The sequence below is a fragment of the Globicephala melas genome, chromosome 4, assembly GCF_963455315.2.
Source record: "Globicephala melas chromosome 4, mGloMel1.2, whole genome shotgun sequence".
Classification (NCBI taxonomy): domain Eukaryota; kingdom Metazoa; phylum Chordata; class Mammalia; order Artiodactyla; family Delphinidae; genus Globicephala; species Globicephala melas.
Genome location: NC_083317.1, coordinates 74,786,616 through 74,800,525, shown reverse-complemented (window position 1 = coordinate 74,800,525; position 13,910 = coordinate 74,786,616). Strand labels below are relative to the sequence as shown.

The 13,910-nt window shown below is 42.8% G+C and overlaps 1 protein-coding gene across 6 annotated transcripts in view; it reads right to left on the bottom strand.

Annotated features, from left to right (window-relative positions):
• Positions 1–1,312: 1,312 nt before the first annotated feature.
• The window catches only part of ATP13A4 (ATPase 13A4), a 156,166-nt gene continuing 143,568 nt past the window's right edge, over positions 1,313–13,910 (bottom strand). Inside the window, exons 30-32 of one of the 6 annotated variants that reach the window (XM_060298280.2) lie at positions 3,417–12,288; positions 3,169–3,288; positions 1,314–1,752 (exon numbers count right to left, since the gene is read on the bottom strand). In XM_060298280.2, the coding sequence (XP_060154263.1) occupies positions 12,076–12,288 (213 nt within the window). In that variant the 3' untranslated portion in view covers positions 1,314–1,752; positions 3,169–3,288; positions 3,417–12,075. Of the gene's footprint in view, positions 1,753–3,025; positions 12,289–13,910 lie in introns of those variants that run through there. The other 5 variants (XM_060298278.1, XM_060298279.1, XM_060298282.2 and 2 more) reach the window with 5 other exon arrangements.

Here is a 13,910-nt window from a genome sequence, read left to right as displayed (position 1 = left end):
CAAATTGAAGAATAAAAACCATATGATCATCTCAATAGATGCAGAAAAAGCTTTTGACAAAATTCAACACCGATTTATGATAAAAACTCGCCAGAAAGTGGGCATAGAGGAAACCTACCTCAACAAAGTAAAGGTCATATATAACAAACCCACAGCAAACATCATACACAGTGGTGAAAAACTGAAAACATTTCCACTCAGAGCAGGAATAAGACAAGGATGTCCACTCTCACCACTCTTATTCAACATAGTTTTGGAAGTCTTAGCCATGGCAATCAGAGAAGAAAAAGAAATAAAAGGAATACAAATTGGAAAAGAAGAAGTAAAACTGTCACTGTTTGCAGATAACATGATACTGTACATAGAAAATCCTAAAGATGCCACCAGAAAACTACTAGAGCTAATCAATGAATTTGGTAAGGTTGCAAGATACAAAATTAATGCACAGAAATCTCTGGCATTCTTATACACTAACAATAAAAAATCCGAAAGAGAAATTAAGGGAACAATCCCGTTTACCACCGCAACAAAAAGAATAAAATACTTAGGAATAAAACTATTGAAGGAGGCGAAAGACTTGCACTCAGAAAATTATAAAAAACTGATGAAAGAAATCAAAGATGACATAAACAGATGGAGAAATATACCATGTTCTTGGATTAGAAGAATCAATATTGTGAAAATGACTATACTACCCAAAGCAATCTACAGATTCAATGCAATCCCTATCAAACTACCAATGGCATTCTTCACAGAATTAGAACAAAAAATTTTACAATTCATATGGAAACAGAAAAGACCCCAAATAACCAAAGCAATCATAAGAAAAAAAAAAAAAAAGAACTGGAGGAATCAGGGTCCCTGACTTCAGACTATACTACAAAGCTACAGTAATCAAGACAGTATGGTACTGGCACAAAAACAGAAACATAGATCAATGGAACAGCATAGAAAGCCCAGAGATAAACCCATGCACATATAGTCACCTAATTTATGACAAAGGAGCCAAGAATGGCTTCACAGGTGAATTCTATCAAACATTTGGAGAAGAGCTAACATACAGTGGAGAAAAGACAGCCTCTTCAATAAGTGGTGCTGGGAAAATTGGACAGCTACATGTTAAAGAATGAAATTAGAACACTCCCTAACACCATACACAAAAATAAACTCTAAATGGATTAAAGACTGAAATGTGAGACCAGACACTATAAAACTCTTAGAGGAAAACACAGGAAAAACACTCTTTGACATAAACCACAGCAAGATCTTTATTTTTTAATCAGTTTACTGTTTTGTTTTTATTTACATATTTATTTATCTATCTATCTATTTATTTATTTATTGTCTGTGTTCTGTCTTCATTGCTGCACCTGGGCTTTCTCTAGTTATGGTGAGTGGGGGCTACTCTTCATTGCGATGCGTGGGCTTCTCACTGTGGTGGCTTCTCTTGTTGCAGAGCACAGGTTTCTAGGTGTATGGGCTTCAGTAGTTGCAGCACGCGGGCTCAGTAGTTGTGGCTCACTGGCTCTAGACCACATGGGCTTCAGCAGTTGTGGCACACGGGCTCAGTAGTGTGGCTCGTGGGCTGTAGAGTGCAGGCTCAGTAGTTGTGGCACATGGGCTTAGTTGCTCCACAGCATGTGGGATCTTCCCAGACCAGGGCTTGAACCCATATCCCCTGCACTGGCAGGAGGATTCTTAACCACTGCACCACCAGGAAAGTCCACAGCAAGATCTTTTTTGACTCACCTCCTAGAGTAATGAAAATAAAAATGAAAACAAATGGGACCTCATTAAACTTAAAAGCTTTTTCACAGCAAAGGAAACCATAAACAAGATGGAAAGACAACCCTCAGAATATAGAAAATATTTCCAAATGAAACAATGGACAGAGGATTAATCTCCAAAATATACAAACAGCTCATGGAGCTCAATATCAAAAAAACAAACAATCCGATTTAAAAATGGGCAGAAGAAATAGACATTTCACCAAAGAGGACGTACAGATGGCCAAGAGGCACATGAAAAGATGCTCAACATCACTAATTATTAGAGCAATGCAAATCAAAACTACAATGAGGTATCACCTCACACCAGTCAGAATGGCCATCGTTAAAAAATCTAGAAACTGTAAATGCTGGAAAGGGTGTGGTGAGAAAGGAACACTACTGCACTGTTGGTGGGAATGTAAATTGATACAACCACTATGGGGAACAGTATTGAGGCTCCTTAAAAAGCTAAAAATAGAACTACCATATGACCCAGGAATCCCACTACTGGGCATATACCCTGAGAAAAGCATAATTCAAAAAGAGTCATGTACCACAATGTTCATTGCAGCTCTATTTACAATAGTCAGGATATGGAAGCAAGCTAAGGGTCCATCGACAGATGAATGGATAAAGAAGATGTGGCACATATATACAATGGAGTAGTATTCAGCCATAAAAAGAAACAAAACTGAGTTATGTGTAGTGAGGTGGATGGACCTAGAGTCTGTCATACAGCATGAAGTAAGTCAGAAAGAGAAAAACAAATACCATATGCTAATGCATATATATGGAATCTAAAAAAAAAAAAAAAGGAGGTACTGATGAACCTAGTGGCAGGACAGGAATAAAGATGTAGACATAGAGAATGGACCTGAGGACATGTGGTGGAAGGGGGAAGCTGGGGTGAAGTGAGAGAGTGGCATGGACATATATACACTACTGAATGTAAAATAGATAGCTAGTGGGAAGCAGCAGCATAGCACAGGGAGATCAGCTCGGTGTTTTGCGATGACCTAGAGGGGTGGGATAGGGAGAATGGGAGGGAGGCTCAAGAGGGAGGGGATATGGGGACATGTGTATGCGTGTGGCTGATTCTCTTTGGTGTACAACAGAAACTAACACAGTATTGCAAAGCAATTATACTCCAATAAAGATCTATTAAAATTTTTTTAATTATACTATTGGAATAAAATAAAAGATCTATTAAAAAAAAAGAGTAAACCCTAAAAGAAAAAGAAGAAAAAAGAAATCACCGTTTTAGCAAAATGGTGATACATCATCCTTGCGTTTGCATATGTATAATTTTCTCTGAAATACCTTACAAGGTAACTGAAATTCCAGTTTCCAGGCTCAGCAATGCTCTGGCACTTGTAACTTCCCCTCAGGTCACACTTACATGGGCTTCCCTTGGTAAATCTTGAGTTCAGACTTTGCCAAAAAGCAATCAGTCCGACCACTGCTTTCTCTGGCGTTCTTCCATAGGTAGTAACTGCCTCTTCCTCATATGAATGAATTTCTGATTGCACAAATGAAAAAGAAGTGAGAAAATTAAGTCAATGGATTCTGTCTTGGAAGCAAAATTGCTGATGTTTCACATTAATGTCAGTAAGAACCAAATAAACAGGGACTGTGATTAAGACTTACCAATGAGCCAAGTGCAGATTGCCCTCCAGACTTTTCGCCCCAGATGTCTTTGTTGACAAAGAAGTGTCTGGCTTTTGAATCAGTGGGGCATCTTTTGGAGGGACTCGGGTTTCTCATGACAACACAGACTTTTGTGTGTGTGTGAGCCTGAGGGACTCCTTGCCATACAAGGCTATAGTGAGTAAAGAAACTCAGTAAGGCATAAACCACTGCAAGCCTTACATACCATAATAATGTTGTGCCTCCACGGAACAAGACACAGAACAAAATTGAGGACACAAAATTCTTTTCATTTTAAAGCCTTCACTGTTGAAGATTCTGTTATCTAAGAATTACCTTCCCTTTTCTTCACTGATTATTCATCGTCTTAAGTCACCATCCCTACAGATTTTTCTAGAGTTGCTAACTCGGCAGATTTGGAAGCTTTAATTCTCTGACCACTTAAAACCAGATGTCACGTCTTAAGGTCAGATCAGAGGACGCTACCCACCTGCCTTGCTAAGAACCTTGTAAATATCTACTCTATGCCAAAATAAATTTTGAAATGTTCTTTTATCAAAAAAAAAAAAGATTTGAGAGATGTAGGGGAAAAATTATGTGCCACATTTAATCTCTTTTGATTTTTGCAGTTATGAATGAGGTAATGAATTATATGCTCATGCCAATAGTCAGGGAAACTAAGATGCAGACATAGTAACTAATTTGTTCAAAATCACAAATCAGAGAATTCTGGGTTAGAGCTCAGACCTGCCTGACTCCTAAGCTTATACTCTTAGCTGCCATATGCCATTGCCCGAAAGCGACACTTTTGAGATTGACTTTATCTATCTGAGCGCTGTGTGGCCCGCATGATGAGGTCAGACATGGGGTACTTGTCGTGAGCACATGACCTCAGCTAGCATCGCTGTTCCTACGCCCCCAAAAGCCAGCTCTGCCTACCTGCACAGGCTCCAGGTGCAGGCCTGAGCTACCCAGTTTGCCCTGGGACACCCACTGTGCTAGGGTTAGGTGAGGGCAGACACAAATATTTGGCCTTTGTCAAGTATGACTCTTGGCATCCAGACCAAATAGGTTACAGGATCCCTCTAGGGAGGATCTGAACCTATAACATTGTCCCCAGATCAAACCAGTTTCTAATTAGTCATAGATTGTGGCTGAATTCTTGAGGCTATTTAAGAAGCCCTTATCCAATTCTCAAGGCTAACCTTGAGCTGGGTCAAGAGAGAACGGACTCAGCTTTCAGGAAAAAGCATCCAGCCAGCTGTGGAGCCACTTTATCTTGTACTTTGCCTAGTTCCTGAGCAGACCAGGAACATGGCGTGGCCTTGGGGCTCTGAGCTGTTTTCTCAGAGTGCTTTACCCCTAAATGTTCCTGCATATGCTTCCATGAAATGCACCTTCACCTCCTGGATAGGTCTCTCTCCTATCTTTCTAACCTATGTTTCCCTATCGTAGTCACAAACAGGATCACAGAAGCAGTGCCACGCTGAAGTCTCTCCTGAATCACTGAGAAGATCCACGGAATACTGCAGTAGGGCTCCTGGTGACAGGACGCTCTTCTGTCCCACACAGACACACAGAGCACCACTCCAAGATGATCTCTGCTGCTTCCATGAAGCTTCTGTGGGCTTTATCTGACCTGGAGGTTGGTTGCAGGGGACCCCAAATTGCACGCCACTCTAGTCACACCTCCCCATTTTTCATCTTCTTTCGCCACTTTCTACCTCCCTTAGCCATTTGGAGACATGCTCAGACTGTTTATAATACTTATAGGTCTCTGTGTGACACCCTCAGCCAGTAGCAAAATGCATCTTCCTCTGGTGCTCACACAGTCGCAACACTGCAAAGTGACAGAGGCCACAGGTGGATTCCCTCCACTGTGCTTTTATCACACTCTGACACACCGACCACAGAGTGGGCCCCTATCTCCATCCCTCCCCCTATCTCTATCTCTACCCCTACCCCTATCTCTGTCTCTATCCCTATCTCTTTCTCCATCTTTATCTCTATCCCTATCTCTATTTTTTATCTCTTTCTCTCTCTTTTCATCACAGCTTTCTGTTCCTTGGGCCCCTGCAAAAGTTGGTAAAGATAGGGTGAAACCAGAGAACAAATCGGAAAATACAGAGCCAATTATACTGAAATTCTCCCCCCGTTCCCTAATATCCATTGTTTGGTTTTCGAAAAAGTTTGCTTGCCTCAATTCTCTCTTCCCTCGGGTTGAGTACCTTTCTAGGAGAGCCTTTTCACTCACAAATAAACCTCTAGTGTCCTCTACATATAAAGATGGTCTTTGTAGCATATACCTAGCTCTTCTAAGTCCACAGCGCACCTCCCCCACCCGCTATACGAACCATGTATATATATATGTATATACCTATGCGCCAAACTCATTAAGCACAACACTGGAATCACTATACTTTTATACTTTTGGTTGTTTTTATTCATAGCCCTAATGTTTTAGTTAAGCTTCTTTGTATTGAATGGAAAACAGATGTTCACAGACAAAGAAGGAGAAATAAATCAACAAAATGTCCCAGTGATTATATTTTTTATTCAATCATGCCACAGCTGCTTGTGGAGACTCAACCATGGCCCTGTGCTGCGTATAGCGTGGGAAAATGAAATGAATCAGGCTTGGCCCCTACCCTCAGAGAATGTGCTCCTAGTTAAATGGGGTTGTGGAGGCACTGGAAGAAATTAAAACACTACTGGACGATAATACAAGGTAGAAAGAACTGTCTGCTACCCAAAGGATGGGTATGTAGAGCAGATAAAAGAGGTCTCCCATTTGTTTTGGCAGATCCGGTGGCATTATAACTGGATCTTGAGAAATAGGTGGGATTTGGGTGTATGAAGATAAGAGTAACAATTATAGAGAAAACAGCATGGGAAAAGGTATTGTGGTGAGAAAGGGGTTGTTGTATGCTGCGAATAAGTGAATTACAGAGTGCTGGGAATAATAAGTGAGTTACTGAGTGTGGAAATGACAGTTGGCTGCATTATAGAGTACAAGGATGAGAAATGTCTGAGATGAGGCCAGATGTGGCCAGTGCAAAGAGTCTTAAATTCCTTACTAAACAATGTGTATTTTATTTGGTAGATAATTTAGACTGTGAAAGGTTTCTGACCATGGACGTGGCATGATCAAGTTGGGCGATAAAATTCATAGGGACCTTGGGAAGCAAAACCAGAAGAGAGACTTCAGTTGGGCAGACCAGATAAGAGATTCTTATATTCAGGCAGGTGGTGGCCAGCGTCTTGGAGGAGAGGAAGTTCTACTCAAGAGATACAGCCAAGAGAGCGTGCAGGGATTTAAGAACTGATTGGAGGGGGACAGGTGGGACTCTTCATTGCATGCCCATGTTTGTGGTTACACAAGGAAAAGTCCTCACTTACCCACAAAGCCTTCCTGATATCACACAGAACCACCACTTTTGGCTTGTGATACAATGTGAATGGCGCCCCCTTGAGTTGTGCCGTGCATAATACATGCAACGTTATGTGAGACCTTCCGGCAGTACTGTCACCCTTAGCCACAACTTCAAACTCAAGAGTTTCCATAGTCAACATGTGTGCAGCCTTTATCACAGGCCAGGGCTTTATCAGATTCTTCATGAAGCTGAAACACTAAGGAGAGAGAATCGAAAGGAGATGGCAAGGAAGTAGAGCTGGGAGATTCTGGATAGCCCTTTGAGTACTCTACATTCAAACATGGATGCTCTACAACATGTTACATTCTTTTCCCTAGTGGATTAGATGATTTGATTAGCAGAATCTGGCTAGGAGTGAAAAACATAAAGGACCTTCATTTGGAAACCTATAGACTAGGATTTTAGACTCAGGTCACCCATTTCCTAAGTGCGTGATCTCAAACAATTGGGATTTTTTCAACCTCAGTCTCCTAAAGGGTTGCTCAAGTATTATGTAGAAAACAAACCGAGGTAGTGGGGTGAGGAAACCCTTGGATAAAGTGGTCGGGTCAGGGCAGACTTTTTTGAAGAAGTGACCAGTGAGCTGAAACCTGAAGGAGAAGGGAGTCAGCCAGGAGGGTAGGGGTTGGTGGGAGTGGGGGCGGCATTCAAGGCAGAAAGGATGGCAAATGCAGTCTTCCCAGGGAAGGAACAAGCTTGACATGTTTGGGAATGCCAGGGTGACTCACCCCTAAGGCTCTGTCAACATCTCTAGGAGAGGTGTGTTTTGTCATTGTTGTTTTTATTTGTATGTTTTTCAATTTTGAGGAAAGTCATTTCGTTGATAAAGTTTAGAGGGTTCTTTTAACAAGTCTAATGGAACCCAAAGGACAGCCAATGTTGTGTGGCAGCAATTTTCAAGGGTTTTTTCTTAAGCATAAAGAAGTGAGCATAGTACCAAGCCACAAGAGAATTCATATAACCCTAAAAAAAGCTGTACAAAGTAGGGGCTGAGGGCTTCCCTGGTGGCGCAGTGGTTGGAAGTCCACCTGCCGATGCAGGGGTCGTGGGTTCGCGCCCCAGTCCGGGAGGATCCCGCGTGCCGCAGAGCGGCTGGGCCCGTGGGCCATGGCCGCTGGGTCTGCGCGTCCAGAGCCTGTGCTCCGCGGCGGGAGAGGCCACAGCAGTGAGAGGCCCGCGTACCGCAAAAAACAAAAAAACGAAGTAGGGGCTGAGCAAAGTTCAGGCAGAGATACAGGTTTCTGCTTCTGGAGACTGAAGGCAAAAACCAGAGCTTTATGTGATCTCATGACATAGGCTCACAGATCTCTGGTTTTATGATTTTACTCCCTCAGCTGTGGGAGTTGACCTCTTCTGTGATTGATGGTTAGGTCCAAGAGAACTTCTAGGAAAACTAACAACTCTTTCTGGAGGAATTCATACTCATGATGGCAATCCATTGTACAGCTGCCTTGCTTGCCTCCTTGATTGTTGGTGCTGCAAACATCCTGGGGAAAACAACATGGAAGAGTGACACAGCAGAGACTTCGCAGGCAGAGAGGTCCCATGTCTGAATGCAGCTCCGGTCCCTCCACTCTCGAGCTGTGTGTCCTCGGACAAGTTACTAAGCCTTTGGAGGGTATGGTACCTCATGAAAAGAAGGAGGATAGTAGTCCTTGCCCTGCCTTCCTCCTAAGACTGTTATGTGGCTTAAATGAAAGCACGAGTGTACAGGTGTTTTGGAGACTGTAACGTCCTGTAACAAAGCAGGGAATAATAGCATCTGCAGTGTTAGAAATGCCTGGGACTTTGTAAAGATGTTGCTTTGACTCAGCATTACTGGAGGAGACCACACCATTTTATTATCCAGAATGAAAGACTTCACTGCGGAGAAAGAGAGACTGATTTTAGAACAACAGGATGATAGATTTTACTTGCCTCCTTCGTACAGAATAAATTATTATCGCATAAACAACATAAAAGCCTCTGAATATATAATCCCTTTTTCCAGTCATCGCATCTGCAAGTGTGTAACGCACACTTCTGTGAGCACATAAGGACGTACAAGGCACAGCCGTACTTCCATTCTCTATTTCCATCATTCCATATTTAGCAAGGCGAGCCTGGAGTCAGGGTTCTTCTCTATGGGTAAGAGCCGTATACCTTGGAGTAAACATACAAGGGACACTCCCAAGTGGTTTGGACCAGGTGACTATGTCCTTTTCTCCTCCAAGGCCTGGTCAGGAAAGCATATCGGGCACAGGTAGCACTGCCCTTGGGTTTGGGGCACTGTCCCATGTTCTTTTTCTCAAAATTTTCAAAGACCTCTTTCTGAGAAAATACTCACATCAGAAGTATCCCCCAGTTGTCAATTTGGCAGTCAGGGCCCCGCTCTGTGCAACTTTTGTCTAGGTTCCTGTCCCATCAGAAGCCACCTTCCAAGGTACAGAGCAATCAGTCTGTGCATCCTCACCATGGGACCTCCCCAGCCTAGCCCCCCACAAGGTCAGTCTGATATTCTGTGTGGGCAGCAGTCATAAAAGGTTCGCATCCCAGCGTGACACTGAGACACTGGGTGTATCAAGCCTGAAAGGAATCCTGCAGGTAATTGAGTTTCATCTGATACTTGACTTCCCTTGCGAATTGGTCTTTAAATATCTGCTGCAACCACCAATGTCACGGAGTGCACACAGAGGTCACCAACTTCCACCTCTGGCAGTGCTGACTGTTAGGGTAGTGGTCTTCGTGTCAGCCTGAAGCCACTCCCATCGTGCTCTTCACCCACTGGTGGTGACACCGGATCCAGGTCAGAGCTTTCTCTCTCACGGGAACTCCTTCAAGTGTTTGACTACCATTCTGGCGTCCCCTGAATACCCATTTTTCCAGGCTAAGCACTTCCTGGTCTTTCACTCACTGCCTCTAAGATGTAGTTCATCTCAGGAACGATCTTTAGAATGAGTCCCTTTTGGCCAAGGTTTTATGGCTGTTTGGCTGGTGAGGAGCTAGAGTCCTCCGTCCCTGTTCCCTCTGCTGAGGATGGAATCACTTCAGATCAAGATAAAAGCAGCTCAGAATTGCAGAAAAACAGACACCTGTGGTTTGGGGGTTGGTTTTGTTTTTAACACACCTCTAGTCTAAGGCTGGCAGGATGCCTTGCATTCATTTGAACAGAAGGCCCTGGTATTAGCAAAGGCTTGCCTCCTTGCACCTGGCAAAGAAGAAATTCACTCTTTGTTTGACTGTGAGATCACACCACGCACCCCTGCCCTGTTGGAGCTTAGTAATTAGGAGGTATTTGGAGGTAACATCAGGTTCGCTGAAGATTTGTGTCCAAGGTCTGGGTGTGCTCTCCTCACCCTGAATCTCAGCTTTCTCATCTGTAAAATGCTGATGGGAAGCCCTTCCTTGTCTGAGTTCCAGGAGGATTGTGTAATTCAGATGGCTAGTGGAGGTGACAGCACTTGGTGAGCGGATTTTCAGAGTCTGAACGGTGCACCCCACACTCGCTTGTCACTACGCTGCAGACTATCTCCAGCTTGCCCCTGCCCACAACTTTCGAAAAATGAGAACAACTATCAGTTTTAGAAAAAGACATTCAGAGCTTCCATATCACTGCCAAGGCTGACTTTGTCAAAGGAAACATTTCTTTCTGTACTAAGACAAAGATCCTGCAGCCTGCTCTAATGATTCTTCACACCCTATTTTAAAACCAGAAACGACAAGGTAACTTTGTGGCTGAGAAACACCATGTTCCAGAATTATCTGCACCGTGTTCCAGAACCACGCTCAGGAGTTAAGCCGGGTAAGGGAATGCTTGCAGATGCTCTTAAGTAGCCAACCAGCCAGGGACTCACTCCCTGCCCGGAACATTCACTTAGGATTTGATGTTTGTCATGAACATGTTGCTTTTGCTTTCAAATACTATTTGTGGAAGTTTACCTAGAACTCAGTGTTGTCTGCTGAGCTCAATATAACCAAACTGTACTAAGGATAAAATAAGGGAAATTTTTGTTTTCTGAAATCTAAAGCCTCAGGCTTAAGAAATGCGGACGTTGTATGAGGACTTATGTTAATGATAACATATAATGTTGTAGCACAAGATTAACTTTTCTCAAAAATAATGGAGCAGAGGAGGAAAAATTCCTGGAATTGGGCACACGAGACGCGGGGTTCCTAAAACACAGACGTCCACAGAGTCAGGAGCCAGAGGTTAGGGGACAGTTCTAGTGCTCTTTGATTTGTGCTACTTTCCTTTCTTTTCCAGGAACATAAGCCAGACCAACTATGTAATTTGGGGGACGCTTATTAAAAATAAGCACTTTCAAGATGCCAATAGCAGAGTATTAAACCAACAATGGGACCTTTCTGAGCATGAGGCCCTATGCGACTGCCAGATTGTATGCCCATGAAGCCAGCCCTAAATACAGGAGACTGTGCTTCCCAGTTTCTTTGCCAAATCCCTGGTTAGTGTGGTGTGAGTGATGGGAGAGATGTGTACCACTTTGACACAGTGAAGAGCTCCCATCCTCCTTCCCCATTGCAATATACCTGGCGTCCTTGTGTTGAGTCGGTGGAGCCATCAGATTGGAGCAGTCGCCACTCCGAGGAGGGCTATTCTAAAGGGCCACCCGGCTCAAGACAGAAGCTCTTGAGTGTTAAGACACTGAGATACCGGAGCTGTTTGTTATTGCAGCCTCGGCTAAGCCTATCCTTACTAATACTTAGGGGAAGGCCAGAAATGGAAGGAAACATCTCAAATCTGAAAAGTACCAGAAAGGAAAGGAAACCAGACAGTGAAGAGTGGTGTGATGGTTCTCATGCATTTGTTTTTCCATCAATGAAATAAGAATTCAAAAATGATCTTTAACATGTTTACAATTCTATGCTACCTTCCCTCAACTTATTTAAAAAATATATTATCTAAGAAGAAAGACTACGTACTCTCCTTCTCCTTTAGCCTCTCAATCTCTTGGCCCATGGCCATCCGTGGACCATTCTTGAATCACTGAACATCTCTAATACTTTCAGAAGCCAAGAGAAAAACACTCTCCTAGGGCAGTGTTCTGCTCTGTAGAAAGTATTTTATCAAAAAGACTTTAATTTGTCACCATGATTGGGCAGGGGGTTTTTGATTCCAAAAACTCTAGCTGATATTGTAAGAGTCTCACTGCTTAAAAACAAATCACTGAAACTGGCCCCTTTTGTCATCGTTACTATGTTATATAAACTCGGATATCACATTGCCTTCAAAGTTGCTCCTCGTTGCTCTCAAACACCGGGTTGCTATAAGACACTCCCCTGCCACACGCCGGCATGTCAGAGTAGGAGGTCTGGTTTATGGGGGGCCAACTGGGGTCATTTGCCAAGGCCCTCTGCCATATCCGATACTGGCTTTTTGATTGATAGCCAAAACATCTTTTGATTATCATCCACAGGGCTCTATTTTCAATGATGGCCTCCTGCAAAATAAAAGAGTTACTGTTTACAATCAGAGGTTAGGTGTTTCCAGAATACAGCCTTCCATAGACCCTCATAAGGCACTAGCGCACTGACTGCTTCAATCTAGTTTGACAAACAACTTGAGCTTCTGACAAATCCAAGGTGATTTCATGTGATAGGTCATGGTCTCTCAAACTTTTCCACTTAAGAAACTCTTCTGGAAGAAGAGAGAGAGACAGTTTCAAGAATCCAGAAACATAGCTTGAAGTAGTTCACCTCAAGGATTTCATACGTAAATTAAATGTAAAAGCATCCAAATTCTGCAGTTCACTCCATATCACATCCGTATGTGATTTACTACAAATGACACTTAAAATTATCTACTACCAAACGGTACTGACCTTATAGAAAGATAGGCCATGCTTATGATGTGACTTGGGTGTACCCTGGCACGTCACTGCATAGTCACGAACACAGGTAAAATTTGGGATGTGGGCCACAGTTTTGGAGCTGGACAGATCTGGATTTGAATCCCAGCTCTGACGCCTACTATGGGCAAGTTAATTACCGCATCTGAGCCTCAGTGATTAGAAATAATAATTCCTTCCTCTTATATCTGTCATTAGGATTATATAACTCCCCTTACAATGCAGAGCATGGCATGGCACAGCTACTTCCCTTTACCATTCTCCTGAACTATTCATCTAACAAACGGCTGTGCATTGCAGCCTTATTCACATAAGCCTCCAAACTTCACCTACAAATATTTCATTGCAATGCGTTCTATAAGATGACAAAAGATATGTCCTTTGAAAACATTTTGGACTGGCATTTTACTTCATGAGTTAGACTGAGCCTTGAACAGAGCCCAAGTTATAACTTATAATACATAGCACATGAGGGATTATGTTAAATTCATTTTTTTCATCCTATGTGGTCACAAAGATTGACCATCTTATAAGTTACCATGAAAGAAACAAAGAGGAAAATATGAGGACCCAAGCTGTCCCACAGAATTAGAACTGGTTTTGGTGTCTGTCAGTGGTATCTTTGCGAAACTGAAAGAGTTAATTCTGTAGGATTCTACGAGGAACTTTGCTAGAGATAGTGGTTTCCTAAAATCCACCCATCTTTGGCATCTGAGTCCACTGCCCAGGGAAATCATAGAGAACAGCTAGTCTGAACATTCCTCCAAAAACTGATCATCGGCCGACAGGCTGTTAAACACCCACACAGCCATCTTATCAGCATCTTGCAAACCTCAGGGATCACCTAGCCAAACCTGTTCCTTTACTTTCCCAGACCAAGGTTTTTTGTCCTCTTTAATTAACAAGAGAACAGTAGTTCTCCTTAGAGTTGAGATAAGGCGGGATCATAGGTATTCAATTAAAGGTTTCAAAATCTAACTTATGTCCAGGACATCTTAGCAGGCTTCGTACAAAACAAATGAACACACACACACACACACACACACACACACACACACACACACATTAGTGCTCTACACAATATCTTGAGCTTTGTTACAATTCTACAAATGTGATGACTTGTATTACTTTGATGCCCTGAAAAGGGAATCAAAGAAAGCAGAGAAATAATCCGTCCTGTCACTGTACATTGTAAATTAGATGTAGAATGGGAA